This window comes from Schistocerca serialis, chromosome 10 (assembly GCF_023864345.2).
Source record: "Schistocerca serialis cubense isolate TAMUIC-IGC-003099 chromosome 10, iqSchSeri2.2, whole genome shotgun sequence".
NCBI classification, from domain to species: Eukaryota; Metazoa; Arthropoda; class Insecta; order Orthoptera; family Acrididae; genus Schistocerca; species Schistocerca serialis.
The window spans coordinates 168,802,472-168,819,113 of NC_064647.1; the positions used below are offsets into that span (position 1 = coordinate 168,802,472).

General features: G+C 40.1%; 1 protein-coding gene across 3 annotated transcripts in view; it reads left to right on the plus strand.

Moving 5' to 3' along the window:
* The window catches only part of LOC126424761 (zinc finger protein 37-like), a 264,776-nt gene that overhangs the window by 38,405 nt on the left and 209,729 nt on the right, over positions 1–16,642 (plus strand). For all 3 annotated transcript variants that reach the window (XM_050087505.1, XM_050087504.1, XM_050087506.1), the window contains exon 3: positions 2,677–2,754. In XM_050087505.1, coding sequence (XP_049943462.1) covers positions 2,677–2,754 — 78 coding nt within the window. The remainder of the gene's footprint in view (positions 1–2,676; positions 2,755–16,642) is intronic.

Consider the following 16,642-nt stretch of genomic DNA (forward strand, 5'->3'; position numbering starts at 1 on the left):
TGTGTATGTCTTGGCTTTGATAATCAATACATTATTCTTTTTTATTTTCTTGTTAATTATTAAACTTACACCTACTGAAACCCTAATAATTTTTCTTTTTATACTCACCATATCATTTTCTTTTTGTTTGAGGTTGGTAAGATATAAGCTGATAATATGTTTTGTTATACTTCTGTATCAACAATATTAGTTTTTATTTTATATTCTGTTCTATTTGTTGTTGTCATGCAGTAATAACAATAGTCTGTTAATATGTAATGTTTGTTGGCACAGCTTTGACACAACATTTTCTTCTCCTGTAGTTTGTTTCAGGTGAGGAAAGAAATTAGAGCATTTCTATAAATGAGAGACACTGAAACAATTGTAGGGATTCACATTGTTCTTTTTACTGTATTTTCTAAGGGAAAAAACAAAAATGTGCTTTGTGTTTTGAGAAGTCTTCAAAAATCTGTGTCCATATTTCCCATTTAATCTGCAATAGACTGTCAAACCCTTTGTCTATGCTTTTATTTTTTTTAAATTCCATAATGTGTTTCCACGTGAATCCATTCCTAGGGATGGTCTTCTCTTTTATTTTTCATATTGAATACGAACAGAATGACAGACACATAATGTATATGCTCTGTTGCTCCACCCTGGTTCGTGTATAACTGGCAAAGGCAGTTGCTAATCACAAGCGAAACTTCTCTCAGAAAGAAAAGTAATTTTTCACTCTTTAAGAATCTGCTCTTTAACCATATTTCATTCTCATTACTGAGCTCTTGTATCAATGTTTAGTCTACAGAATTTTGGTGCATTATGAAATAACACTGAACTGTCTGTTTCTTTGTATAATCAGTTGTCAACTGTATTTATAGCAAGGGAGTTCTGTTGCTCTGAGAGAACTAGCACCTGACTGGAAGGTGGAAAAAGCCCTTAAACAAACGCAACAGTGAAGAAATGGGAGTGAGTGAAGGATTTCACAAGGATAACATTATAGATTGTGATGAGATTGAACTCTGTGAAATTAAGATAAAATTGTTCATTGAGACATCATGTTTTTGAAAACTGCCATTATTGGGTAGAATTTTAGGGATGTAAGCAAAAATAAATAAATAAATAAATATAAAAAATACATTGCATAGTATGCTGCTAAGATGACTTACATTATTAACTATACTTATACTTTTGTTATTATTTGGAGGTAGCTGCTTCAACGTATTTATATTTTAAAAATGCCGCCATCCTATATACATTCTCATATGCTGTTATGACGAGCCACTTCTGTTGATCATGTTACTAAGTGTAGTTAAACAGCTGTTGTTATTAATTGGAGATAACTTACATAGATATAGGAAAGAACAATATGTAATACTATAGGCTTATTATATGGAAAATGTAGAGAACACTACTGTAACAAATTCTTGAGTACAGTTTGAATGTTTGGGATCCCCACCAGGTCAGATAAAAGAAAGACATCGAAGCAATGGGGAAGAACATAGTTGGTCGTGGTGACCAGGAAGGGGTTGTAGGTTTTCATTATGTACAGGGCTATTACAAATGATTGAAGCGATTTCATAAATTCACTGTAGCTCCTTTCATTGACATATGGTCACGGCACACTACAGATACGTAGAAAAACTCATAAAGTTTTGTTCGGCTGAAGCCGCACTTCAGGTTTCTGCCGCCAGAGCGCTCGAGAGTGCAGTGAGACAAAATGGGAACAGGAGCCGAGAAAGCGTATGTCGTGCTTGAAATGCACTCACATCAGTCAGTCATAACAGTGCAACGACACTTCAGGACGAAGTTCAACAAAGATCCACCAACTGCTAACTCCATTCGGCGATGGTATGCGCAGTTTAAAGCTTCTGGATGCCTCTGTAAGGGGAAATCAACGGGTCGGCCTGCAGTGAGCGAAGAAACGGTTGAACGCGTGCGGGCAAGTTTCACGTGTAGCCCGCGGAAGTCGATGAATAAAGCAAGCAGGGAGCTAAACGTACCACAGCCAATGGTTTGGAAAATCTTACGGAAAAGGCTAAAGCAGAAGCCTTACCGTTTACAATTGCTACAAGCCCTGACACCCAATGACAAAGTCAAACGCTTTGAATTTTCGGCGCGGTGGAGATCATGATCAGCAATTCATGTCATGGCCTCCACGCTCTCCCGACTTAACCCCATGCGATTTCTTTCTGTGGGGTTTTGTGAAAGATTCAGTGTTTAAACCTCCTCTACCAAGAAACTTGTCAGAACTGCAAGCTTGCATCAACGATGCTTTCAAACTCATTGATGGGGACATGCTGCGCCGAGTGTGAGAGGAACTTGATTATCGGCTTGATGTCTGCCGAATCACTAAAGGGGCACATATCGAACATTTGTGAATGCCTAAAAAAACTTTTTGAGTTTTTGTATGTGTGTGCAAAGCATTGTGAAAATATCTCAAATAATAAAGTTATTGTAGAGCTGTGAAATCGCTTCAATCATTTGTAATAACCCTGTATAGAACAATTAAGAGTGGTGTAATTGCCAACTTCCATCCTATAATTGTAAATGTGTCAAACCTTTGATCAAATAAAATGAAAACAGGACTCCAAATACGGCTGGAATTCACTGGTCTACAAATCTAGATATTTTCACCTAGTTTTGCTGTGATGTATGCTTTACTCTCAGTAGTTTAACTTCAGTTTTTTTTTCTTACAGGAGATGGCCTCAGGACAACATACAAGCTCTATCTGTGATTCAGTTACCATCAAACAAGAGCCAGTAAGTAATATTAATATAGGTATTTACTTTTTTAACATTTTGGTATCTCTTTTATTAAGAAATGAAAAAGAGTAAGTATTTGCAGAAAGGAAAAAAACTTATTGTCCACCAGACCCATATAAAATTTTACATATAAATTAAATGTTATCCAGACATGTTTTGGCACCTGTGAGACATCAGTGATGACATCTTTGACATCAGTGATTGTCACTTTTTTTTGTGATAATGTTATACATGTTCAACTGGTTTTCCATGTTGTTTTAAGTTTGAAAGGTGCTACAACTGTCTCTGTCTGCCTTTGAAGTGATTGTCATTTTCAAATTCCTTATTGAAGACTTTGATTCAACAAGGCTGTATTTTGTTCATTTTATGGCCTGTCAGTATGTGATGTTTTTTACCTCAGTTTTTCTCGTGTTTCTTCCTCATTTTTTATGACTTCACTCTTCTCATGTTTTGCCAGTTTGTAACAACAAAACTAACTTAGATTAATAATTTCAACCCTCAGAAATGTTTGACAAACATGAAAGTGTCTGAATTGTCTGTGTTTGCCTGTTGATCTTATTGAGGTTTTGTGATAGTCTTAATCCAGGAGAATTTATTTGTTTATGGTATACATGATGTATAGATCTATATATGTGATCAAGTTGCTTGTATGTGGAAAAAGTCAGTAATACCAGGTAGAGTATGTTAAAAAGAAAAAAAAAATGTTGAATATTTTGAGAGATTGTAGAACTCACACAAACAAGAGAATAAGTACAATGCATGTGGATGTGGAAAAGCATATTTTTTTAGAACAGAAAAATTGGTCATAGGAAGGGCTGAATCTGAGCACCATCCATAAAAATGCATATTTCTGCTGTACAGCATTATGAATCACTATTTCTTTAAAGTCAACCCGATTGTTGTTTTACATGCTGGCATATATTGACAGCACTATACTGTAGTGTCCCCATAACTGAGATCTGTGAAACAGATTCCAAGGTGAGGGCCTTTTTCAACCAATTCAACCATCTCAGTGGTCATACATAATAATATAAATAAATAATTATATTGAGCCCCATTTAATCTGTCAGTAGCATGTGTGGCTCTGTTAATCTATCAACAAGTATGTCTGTCTGTGCATTACGGAGAAATGGTGCCGATTTCGTCTTTCTGGAATTGCATGGGGATTTTTGTAAAACCAGATATGATGGTTATGAGATGTCACAATGCCCAAAATGTTTCTTTTGTCCATTCATGTAGCTTCCTGAGCGTCGAGCAAAATCACACTCGCGACCACGGCCAGTATCCTTGCCCTAGTAACGATCTGTGGCATGCAAGACAAATCACGTGACATACTGTTCTGTAGATTTAATCATAAACATTTATGGATGGCTCCAGATTAATCCTCTGTATGGCTACACTGTAAAATCTATCTAATAAGTGTTACTGCCTCTCTTTGGCTTGTGAGACTTGGTTAAATTCTCATTACTACAAACTCAATAACTATAATCCATGTAGCTATCGAACTATTCTCAGCAGAATCCTGTAATGCGGGCACTGGACTGGAATACGTACACCGCTAACAGTCCAGTACATTGGTGTCAATTGGCTGCTCACAATATCTGACAATCTTTACAGGGAGAAAAAGAAGAAGAATAATATGCTTCACCATCGCTGTGTCAAAAGACACGCTCCAAAATTTCTAAGAAAACAAAGATTTTTTTTAATTAAACCTCTCCAAGTCCGCTATGCTTGGTCAACTCTACATCCAGATGACTAATGCTTCCACCTCTTCTTATGAATTACTTGCAGTCTCAGCACAAGGCAACAGTCACCTAGAATAATGTATTTGCACAAATATAGGCCACACTTTTTTTACTAAATTTTGACTTGAAAGATAATGGTGTAGCCTATAATAAAGATTTTTTTTTTCTCTCAGATCATAAATCAATTTAAAATTGACCTGTACATATGTCCTGTGAATTGAAATTTATACTGTGACAAGTTACTTCAGTTACTTTCGTAAACCATCAAAGACTTAAGAAGGAAAAGCTTATACCTTGTTCCTAAATACAGTAAAATTCTTGAGAAAAGAAACTACTGCACCACTGCTTTTCAGCACCACATGTATGTATGTATGTATGTATGTGCTCACTGGATTCCCCTACATTATTTACTGTAGTACTTTTCGGAATATCCATAGAGACCAGCATTTGGTCTGTGTTTCCTATTTTGGAATGTAAGCAAAAATTTTTGTGTTGAAGCTGGATCACGTGATGCTGCAACAATGTCAAACTGTTTTCATAAGCAGGAGTCAGTTTTTGCATAGTCAGAGTTCTGCAGTGAACTTTAAATTTCTTTTGTGAATTTTTTTTTCAGTTCTTTTATGTGCTACTTTTCAGCCTTCAATTTGAATCGTTTCAGTTGTAGCAGCATATGCACATTTCCTGTTTTGAACTACAAAATTGAGCACATCTTTCCGCATCTCAATATGTATTCCTTTCCATAATACATAGCTGATAACTTGAAGTTGCTCTTTTGCTATGCAGAGTTGCTAATTTACTGTGTGCATCATGTATGTGGTGGTAGTACTTCATAATAGGAGATAAATTTAGTTGTGTGGCCCATGTTCAAGATTTACTTTTTACTATAATCTCGTGTCAATAGTTTAGGTGCGGCCTATATTCACACACAGCCTATATTTGTGCAAATATGGTAAATGAAAAGAAACTAAAAAAGAATTCCAGACCTACACATTCTCAAGAAATCCAGATTGTTGTAGTCCTTCCACATATGAAAAATAACTTTGTTGATCACAAAGGAACAAAAACCTGTGACTTTAAAACACTAACTCCACCCTCCAGAATCCACAACTTGCCCATCAACCGTGCCAGGGCTGCCAGTGGACAATTTAGTGAGCCCCAACCTGTTTGTGAATCTATTTTCGCATTAAGATGTTTCATCCTACTGGAATCAGGAACAGTAATATAGGCCTTTCCATTGGCTGTTTCTTGTTGCCACTAATAGAACTTTCTACTAGGACCTTCAAAACTTTCTGTCCAAAGGATGTCGGAGAATAGTGGGCATCACAGGAAATCACAATCCTATAAACCAGCTGTGTAGGCTCTGGCCACAATCCATTTAAGAGAATTAAGGAGAGATGCTCCCACCAACTGTAGGCTGGAGAAAATCTCTTTCCCCTGGATAGTGGCTCTGGTACAGACAATAGCTCTCTGATGAGCACACAAGAAAGGCCAGGAAGTGATGTGTTGCACACCATCTCTCATGAAACCCACTTTGTCAGTTACCAAAATTTTGGATGTAACTAGTGGCTCTGAATCACACTTTTGCAAGTCCTGTTGAGAGAAATGCAATGTACTGTAACAACTATAACGGCTTCTGACATCAAATGTAATAGTTGTGTTACTAAATGTGACACTTCTGTCACTCAATGTAACTGGATTTTCTCTTTGGATGCTGTCAATTGTCAGGATGAGCATTCTAAAGCATTCTGTCAGGGTGAAAATATTAAATAAATTAACTTTTCTCTCTTACAACATGTGGGCAGGGTGGGTTCTCCCTTGGCTCGGGTATGAGGTCGAATGAAACATCATTTTTACATAAGATAACTTTTATTGAAAGTTTCGTACAACTGTATCTTACTGGGACGTTGTGGTTCGGAGAGCGGCAGCCGTGTCGTTTGCGTAGCCTTCTGCTGCGACAGCGGCGGCGGCGGCGGCGGCGGCGTCTGATTACGCGTAGCGGTGTGTATCTCGTGTCGCCGTCTCGCCCAGCTGACCGGAGACGCGCAGCGCGAGGTGGCCAGTTTAACTATTGCGAGCGAAGTCGTGCATCGGATGATACCTTGGGTGTGGCGTCCCAGTGTTTCTCTTCTCTAAGCGGCTGCGTGTGTTGTGCGTCGACCAGCGGAGCGGCGCGGCGGGGGAAGGCCAGTGTCCCGAACTCGAACCACGGACTCCCGCTTGCCAGTCTTCGGCTGTCAGGTCTTCATCCCAGCTCACAGGTAACTGCTGATGTGAGGCCGTCTCCTTCCCGTCCTCACGAGTCACCCGGGTATGTAAAAACCAGACTTCCAATACCTTTTAACTTCTGTCTTCTGGCGCCGCGGCTGCTGCTTGCTATTCCATTACAGCGGCGGACTTGGTGCGTCTGTGCATGATGCAGTCTCTTCTTGCATGACGGTCTTCAGCACCGAAACTGACTGAAAACTACTGCTACTCTTCTTTTCTTCCTTCGTCTCTCGTCTTCGTCTCCGTCTCCGTCTCCGTCTTCGTCTTCGTCCCCGTCTTCATCTGTCTTCCTCTGTCTTCATCTGTCTTCAACTGTCTTCCTCTGTCGGGCCCACCGCGTCTCGCATATTTATTCACTTCAGTTCACTGGAGGTGAACGACTTCACGGCCATTGCCTCTTCTGTCACGTTGAAAAGCTTCTCGAAGAATCTTCTTGACCTCGGTCATTGGCTCTTGGAATGTAGGCGGGGGCCTCTGATCGCATGTGACGACTGAGAAACACGTGAGCCGGTCATTGCCTCTTCCGTCACGTTGAAAAGCTTCTCGAAGAATCTTCTTGACGTCGGTCATTAGCTCTTGGAATGTAGGCGAGGGCCTTTGCTCACATGCGACAACTGAGAAACACGTGAGCCGGTCGGGCGATGCCCTGACGGCTGAATCGACAGCGCCCGCTTATGTGGAACTCGCTGACTTCATGGTCATTGTCTCTTCTGCTGTTCTGCCCACTGAATGCGAGTATGTAACCCTCTAAACTAAACCAAGTTTTCCATTTATATTCTAATTTCTAATTCACTTTGATTTCACTAATTTATTTACTTAAGTACCACTCAACATTCCTCCACCCTTCGGAGAAATTCGCCCTCGAATTTACCACTCAACATTCCTCCACTCTTCACACTGAAAAAGCACAAGCACTGAAAACTCTCGACTTAGAAGATTACACACGCTTCACATTAAGTATGTGGAAAATACTTTATCACTTTACAAAAGCACTGTACGGTCATGAATCACATAGTTCTTACATAAATGGTTGTAATAAGTGTAACAAATCTTGATGACAATGAATAAACAAAAAATAGATTTTGCACTTAGAAAATTACAGAGCAACAGCTGTTTAATCTACGCTATACTAATGCAAGAATATATATTCTACAGTATTGTTTATGTTAACAAGAGACTGTTTAATAAAGAATGAAGTACAATAAACAAAATTAATACACTAATGATCAAAAGTAACTGCTGAAGTACATCAGTTAAGAATGTGGTATCCAGTTAACGGGGATTTGATGAAGTGGTATATTATTATTTGGCTTATTTTTTCGTCTTAAATAAAAGAAAACTGTACAAAGCAGAAACACCAACACAAAGGTTCCAGATATACCCGTTCCTAGCATTATAATTTTAGTTTTGTGTTCACCTTTTAATTTTAAGACATGTTGCATCATAACATTGGCATCAATTTTGCCTTGCTGCGAGTTTATGAACATATCTAATGACTTCAGAAGGGAACTGTCAAGGGAGTAATTGAGGTAGGATAGGTTTTATGTAGGAAATGCTTGCATGGCGTTTTCTGAAAAAAGCAAACAACATGGTTATGAACCTACCAACCTAGTAAAAACAAAAATAAAGAAAAGAGGAAATACATTGTTAACTACAAGATCTACCTGTTTCTACGTTCAACTTTTTTTTTTTTTTTTTTAAATAAACCATTATCATTTATTAATTATTTACATTTGTATACTATCCACAGTCTACTAAGATTCAACTAGGACATTCGCACCCTTGATCGAAGATTGTATGGTGCCATGTCTGTATGTTGTGCCGGCGTGGCCACTCTTTTTCCTTTTCGGGAACTTCCTCCACCCTTCGGAAAAGCAGACACTATTGTTGAAGGAATTACATCTGGAGCGCCCTTAAAAGGTTTTAAACGACTTGCATGGACAATGGTAGTTCGGGTGGGCAGTTGCAATTTAACGTTGACTGGTGACGTGATCTCAATAATTTGGTAAGGACCTCTGTAGTTTGTTACAAATTTCTTCGTTTTTCCTTTGGCTATGTAAGGAGTTGAAAGCATAACCCACTGACCGATTTTGTAATTTGGATATTTAGCTTGGGTATTACCTAATCTTTCCTGTCGTTCCAAAGCCTTTGTATTAGATTTTTGAACCTTTTTCCATACATCCTTCATCATTCGACTGAAATCTCTTACTGTTTCTCCGACTTTTCCGTTTTTCTGCCTGATTACATCAAAAGGGGACGGCATTTTTTTCCATAGACCACTTCATAAGGTGACATGCCAGTTGCTTCATGCGTTTTGGCGTTGTATACCGACACGATTATTGGTAAATACGTATCCCAATTAGAATGTTGTTCGTTAATATAATAACTAAGAATCTTGCCAATTGTCCGATGAACTCTTTCTGTGCGCCCGTTGCACTGAGGGTGTAACGGAGTTGTGCGTAATTTGCGTATTTTTAGTAAGTTGCAGAGCTGTTTCATTAGTTCAGACATAAAATTAGATCCCTGATCTGTGATAATAGCTTCAGGTACGCCAAATTTAAGTATCGAGTTGTTAACTAAAGCTTGGGCAACTGTATTTGCTTGCTGATCTGGGAGACTCACCATAGCTAGATAGTGTGAAAAGTGATCGATAATTGTAAGAACATACTTATTACCAGCAGGTGTTTTATGAAATGGCCCGTAGAGATCTATTCCGTAGATTTGAAATGGACATGAAGCCTCGGGGAGTCTCTGTAAGGGTATTTTTGAACGAGAAAGTTCAGCTCGTTGTGCGCACGCAATGCAATTACGAACGTACTGCGCAACATCCTGCTTTCTGGTTTGCCACCAAAATCGCTCTGCTACTCGTCTTTCGGTTGTCCGCTGTCCACCGTGTCCTGCAAGGATATGATCGTGGGCCTCTGCCATTATTTCTTGTCTAAGGTGTTGGGGAACAACAATTCGCGGTCCAAGTTTTGTTTTACGGCATAATACACCATCTTCAAAGCAAAATTGTTTTTGAGTTGCGTATTTTTTACATTCTGTATCCTCATCTTGTGCCTTTCTCCAGTCCTCAGTATCTCGGCCTGTTGCTTCCAAAAGTGCTATTTTCCGACTTAGGCAATCTGCATTCGTGTGTTTTTTGCCTGGTTTATGGATAACTTCGAAATCCATTTCGGAAAGACATAGGGCCCAACGGGTAAGACGACTAGATGGATCCTTTAATCCAAGCAACCATTTTAAAGCTGCGTGGTCTGTAATAACCTTGAATTTCCTACCATACAAGTAGCATTTAAAGTATTTGATACCATAAATAACACTTAACAATTCTTTCTCCGTTGTGGAATAATTTCTTTCTGCCGTTGTTAGTTGTCTCGAAGCATAGGCTATGGGGTGTTCCGCGCCATTAATATTCTGACTCAAAACAACTCCTACTGAATGACCACTTGCGTCACAGGATAAAATAAATTCTTTGTTATAATCTGGGTAGGCTAATACTGGACTGTGTGTTAACTTATCTTTAAGGGTTTGAAATGCTGATTCACAATCTTCAGACCAATGAAATTTTGCACCCTTTTTCAATAATTGGGTTAAGGGTCGGGCAATTTCAGCAAAATTTTGAACATATTTTCGGTAATACGATGCGAGACCAATGAAACTTTGTACCTCCTTAACGCGTTGTGGTGTTGGGAAGTCCTTAACTGCCGAAATTAATCGAGGATCTGTTTTAATTCCTTTTTCACTAATGACATGCCCTAGGTATGTAACCTCTGTCAATGCAAAACTACATTTTTCCATATTTAATGTTAATTTAGCTTTTCTAAGTCTCTGAAAAACATTACGCAGACGCACAGCATGTTCATTAATGTCTCTGGAGAATACAATAATATCGCCTAGATATACACAACATTGCTGAGTTTTGAGTCCTCGCAATACTCCATCGAGTAGTCTTTGAAAAGTTGCTGGTGCATTTTTCAAACCGAAAGGCATTCTTTTAAATTGCCAATGGCCTCCAGGGGTAGAAAATGCTGTTTTATGCCTATCTTCAGGTGCAACTTCCAATTGATGATATCCGCTACGTAGATCAATTGTTGAAAAGTATTTACTGTTACCTAAACTGTCAATGATATCTGTAATGTTGGGGAGAGGATAAACATCTGAGGTAGTTTGTTTGTTAAGGTGTCTGTAGTCACAACAAAATCTATATCGTTTCGTACCGTCGGGAGACTTCTTTGGAATAATTACAATATTTGAATTATAAGGCGAATCAGAATATTCTATAATTCCATCTTTTAGATGCTGTTCTATAAATTCATCCAGTACTGGCTGTAAGTGATGCGGAACTCTGTAAGGCTTCCTATAAACTGGGGGGCTATTTCCTGTTGGGATCCTATGCTGTGTGATATCTGTTGCTGGCAGTGGACCTTCTGCATTAAATAAATCTTGGAACTCAATTAAAACTGCTTCTATCGTGTCTCTATCCTTTCCTTTCAAATGCTCAATCTTCTGGCGTGATGCGGTTTTATAGGCGTCTGGTTTCTGACCATCATTAATATCTGACCAAATGAAATCTTCTTCTTCAAAAGTACTGATTGTAGCTACTAATATTCCCTTATGCAACTCTTTGTCCTCCACTCTGAAATTGTCAATATGTACCGGTACTTTTCTTTCTCCCTCAACGTCTTGAACCCGTACAACACTCCTACGTACAAAACAATGTGATACATCTAATTCCTCATTTTCCTCTAAAGGCTCTATTAGACACACTGTATCTGTAGGTACTTCGTGGTCAACGGTCATCCAGAGAAGTTTTCCTGAGCCAGATGGTATCTGATCCCGCGAATCAACCTTCAAGGACGTTGCACGCAGTATAGTTGATTTCGCCTTCCGGTTAGGGAAATCTTGCGGCAGAGGGCCCTTTGCAGCGGTGTCACCTAGCTGAAACACTATTCCGCTAAGTTCTACAGTTTGCTGTCTGAGGTCGATTTTAGCGTGATGTTTATTCAGGAAATCCAACCCTAGGATCGCGTCGTACCCGTCAGTTACCTTTGTTACCACTTCTACATCTTCCTGAAATTGTACACCGTGAATATAGAAAATCAATGATGTACATCCTAATGACTTAACTGTACCTCCTCCTACTCCACTCAATCTATACCTTGGAGGGTCATATTTCTTTTCTCCAATACATTCATTACTTACTATTGATACGTTTGCGCCTGTATCCACCAGTATCCTAGCCTCTTTATCCTGTATGGTAGCAGATAACCAGCATTCCGCCTTCACATTCGCCTTAATGGCATGAAATTTTATTGGGAACGCCTGGCGGCGGCTCCGACATTCCCGTTTGAGTTTAACTGATTTCTATTTCCAAAAACTTTCTTAGACCTGCATTCCTTGAATGTGTGACCTATTCTTTGACAATTAGTGCATTGAGGTTGTCTGCAATTTTTTGCTATATGTCCCTGTCGATCGCACCTAAAACATCGTACTCCTGCTGAAAATATATTTCGCTTCTCCTTGTGTCTGGTGGCAATGTCAATTTCTTCAAAAGCTGTCGCCACAGATACAGCTTCTGCTAAATTTTTAGGAAACTCTGCCCTGACACGACGGGACGTTTCACGAGGTAACCCACGTAAAAATGTATCCAGAGCTCTATCTTCTGCCTCTTGTAAAATAACTTTATTTGCTTCATCACTAATTGTCAACTGATAGGTGTTAATATTAACTTTTCTAATCCTATCTACAAAGCTTTCTAACGACTCGTTTTGCCTCTGAGTGATAGTGTTTAACTGTTCCCTATAAAATCTACAGCTGTTCTGTTTTTGAAAACGTTTAAGTAATCTTTTCTTCAATTCCTCAAATGTTGGAGCATTCCGTAATTCTTCATGGTATAAGACGTGTGCTTTAGCCTCTCCTGTCAATCTTAACTTTGTCATTTGTAAGAGCTGTTCACCTGACCATGATCCTAACTTTGCAGCTGCTACTAAATCATCAAAAAAGGCTGTTATGTCCTCGCCAGGTTTACCTGAAAAAGGAGTTACTAAGGCTGCTGCTGAGGAATCTAGGGTGGGAGGGATTGAACTGGTTTGCCTAACCTCACTCAACTGTTTAAATAATGCATTATTATCACTTTTAAGCTGTGCTATTTGATTAACTAAGCTCTGAATAGCTTCATCAGTAGAAACCGCTTGTGGTGCTGACTCTGACTTTGTATGATTTCGTGTCATCATTTTACAAACTATTAGTTACACAATCTTACTACACTGAATGAAAAAGATGTTTAAATATTTTTCGACAAACTCTTAAAATCATGAGAGAAAATACACTTCTAAATAAAGAAAATATTACGACTGCTATGCAAACCTCTATCCCTTCACACATTTAACAATACTAACTGTGGACCTTTAGTGACTGTCATTCACACCTCATATTGAGCCAAGGGTTTTTTCTCTGACACCAAATGTAACAACTATAACGGCTTCTGACATCAAATGTAATAGTTGTGTTACTAAATGTGACACTTCTGTCACTCAATGTAACTGGATTTTCTCTTTGGATGCTGTCAATTGTCAGGATGAGCATTCTAAAGCATTCTGTCAGGGTGAAAATATTAAATAAATTAACTTTTCTCTCTTACAACATGTGGGCAGGGTGGGTTCTCCCTTGGCTCGGGTATGAGGTCGAATGAAACATCATTTTTACATAAGATAACTTTTATTGAAAGTTTCGTACAACTGTATCTTACTGGGACGTTGTGGTTCGGAGAGCGGCAGCCGTGTCGTTTGCGTAGCCTTCTGCTGCGACAGCGGCGGCGGCGGCGGCGGCGGCGGCGGCGGCGTCTGATTACGCGTAGCGGTGTGTATCTCGTGTCGCCGTCTCGCCCAGCTGACCGGAGACGCGCAGCGCGAGGTGGCCAGTTTAACTATTGCGAGCGAAGTCGTGCATCGGATGATACCTTGGGTGTGGCGTCCCAGTGTTTCTCTTCTCTAAGCGGCTGCGTGTGTTGTGCGTCGACCAGCGGAGCGGCGCGGCGGGGGAAGGCCAGTGTCCCGAACTCGAACCACGGACTCCCGCTTGCCAGTCTTCGGCTGTCAGGTCTTCATCCCAGCTCACAGGTAACTGCTGATGTGAGGCCGTCTCCTTCCCGTCCTCACGAGTCACCCGGGTATGTAAAAACCAGACTTCCAATACCTTTTAACTTCTGTCTTCTGGCGCCGCGGCTGCTGCTTGCTATTCCATTACAGCGGCGGACTTGGTGCGTCTGTGCATGATGCAGTCTCTTCTTGCATGACGGTCTTCAGCACCGAAACTGACTGAAAACTACTGCTACTCTTCTTTTCTTCCTTCGTCTCTCGTCTTCGTCTCCGTCTCCGTCTCCGTCTTCGTCTTCGTCCCCGTCTTCATCTGTCTTCCTCTGTCTTCATCTGTCTTCAACTGTCTTCCTCTGTCGGGCCCACCGCGTCTCGCGTATTTATTCACTTCAGTTCACTGGAGGTGAACGACTTCACGGCCATTGCCTCTTCTGTCACGTTGAAAAGCTTCTCGAAGAATCTTCTTGACCTCGGTCATTGGCTCTTGGAATGTAGGCGGGGGCCTCTGATCGCATGTGACGACTGAGAAACACGTGAGCCGGTCATTGCCTCTTCCGTCACGTTGAAAAGCTTCTCGAAGAATCTTCTTGACGTCGGTCATTAGCTCTTGGAATGTAGGCGAGGGCCTTTGCTCACATGCGACAACTGAGAAACACGTGAGCCGGTCGGGCGATGCCCTGACGGCTGAATCGACAGCGCCCGCTTATGTGGAACTCGCTGACTTCATGGTCATTGTCTCTTCTGCTGTTCTGCCCACTGAATGCGAGTATGTAACCCTCTAAACTAAACCAAGTTTTCCATTTATATTCTAATTTCTAATTCACTTTGATTTCACTAATTTATTTACTTAAGTACCACTCAACAGTACCTCAGTGGTCTTGTGGCCCTGTGGCATGGAAGTACCGAAGATGATGCAGATATGGAAATTATTGATAAAGTACCAGCCAGGTTCAAGAATCATGAAAGAAGGTTGTATACATGGAAGAACCCTGGAGATACTAGAAGGTTTCAGATGGATTATATAATGGCAAGAAGGAGATTTAGGAACCAGATTTTAAATTGTAAGACATTTCCAGGGGCAGATGTGGACTCTGACCACAATCTATTGGTTATGAATTGTAGATTAAAACTGAAGAAACTGCAAAAAGGTGGGAATTTAAGGAGATGGGACCTGGATAAACTGACTAAATCAGACGTTGTACAGAGTTTCAGGGAGAGCATAAGGGAACAATTGACGGGAATGGGGGAAAGAAATACAGTAGAAGAAGAATGGGCAGCCTTGAGGAATGAAATAGTGAAGGCCGCAGAGGATCAAGTAGGTAAAAAGACGAGGGCTAGTAGAAATCCTTGGGTAACAGAAGATATACTGAATTTAATTGATGAAAGGAGAAAATACAAAAATGCAGTTGACAGCTTTGGAAGAGCCAGTCCTGACTAAAGTCTACCATCTAGTGAGCAAGATGTATGAGACAGGCGAAATACCCTCAGACTTCAAGAATAATATAATAACTCCAATCCCAAAGAAAGCAGGTGTTGACAGATGTGAACAATCCCAAAGAAAGCAGATGTTGACAGATGTGAAAATTGCCGAACAATCAGTTTAATAAGTCACAGCTGCAAAATACTAATGTGAATTCTTTACAGACAAATGGAAAAACTGGTAGAAGCCGACCTTGGGGAAGATCAGTTTGGATTCTGTAGAAATGTTGGAACACGTGAGGCAATACTGATCCTACGACGTATCTTAGAAGAAAGATTAAGGAAAGGCAAACCTACGTTTCTAGCATTTGTAGACTTAGAGAAAGCTTTTGTCAATGTTGAATGGAATACTCTCTTTCAAATTCTGAAGGTGGCAGGGGTAAAATACAGGGAGCGAAAGGCTATTTATAATTTGTACAGAAATCAGATGGCAGTTATAAGAGTCAAGGGACATGAAAGGGAAGCAGTGGCTGGGATGGGAGTGAGACAGGGTTGTAGCCTATACCCGATGCTATTCAATCTGTATATTGAGCAAGCAGTAAAGGAAATAAAAGAAAAGTTTGGAGTAGGTATTAAAATCCATGGAGAAGAAATAAAAACTTTGAGGTTCGCCGATGACATTGTAATTCTGTCAGAGACAGCAAAGGACATGGAAGAGCAGTTGAACGGAATGGACAGTGTCTTGAAAGGAGGGTATAAGATGAACATCAACAAAAGCAAAACGAGGATAATGGAATGTAGTCAAATTAAGTTGGGTGATGCTGAGGGAATTAGATTAGGAAATGAGACACTTAAAGTAGTAAAGGAGTTTTGCTATTTGGGGTGCAAAATAACTGATGATGGTCGATGTAGAGAGGATATAAAATGTAGACTGGCAATGACAAGGAAAGCGTTTCTGAAGAAGAGAAATTTGTTAACATCGAGTATTGATTTAAGTGTCAGGAAGTCGTTTCTGAAAGTATTTGTATGGAGTGTAGCCATGTATGGAAGTGAAATATGGACGATAAATAGTTTAGACAAGAAGAGAATAGAAGCTTTCGAAATGCGGTGCTACAGACGAATGCTGAAGATTGGATGGGTAGATCACATAACTAATGAGGAGGTATTGAATAGAATTGGGGAGAAGAGGAGTTTGTGGCACAACTTGAGTAGAAGAAGGAATCGGTTGGTAGGACATGTTCTGAGGCATCAAGGAATCACCAATTTATTACTGGAGGGCAGTGTGGGAGGGGTAAAAATCATAGAAGGAGACCAAGAGATGAATACACTAAGCAGATTCAGAAGGATGTAGGCTGCAGTAGGTACTGGGAGATGAAG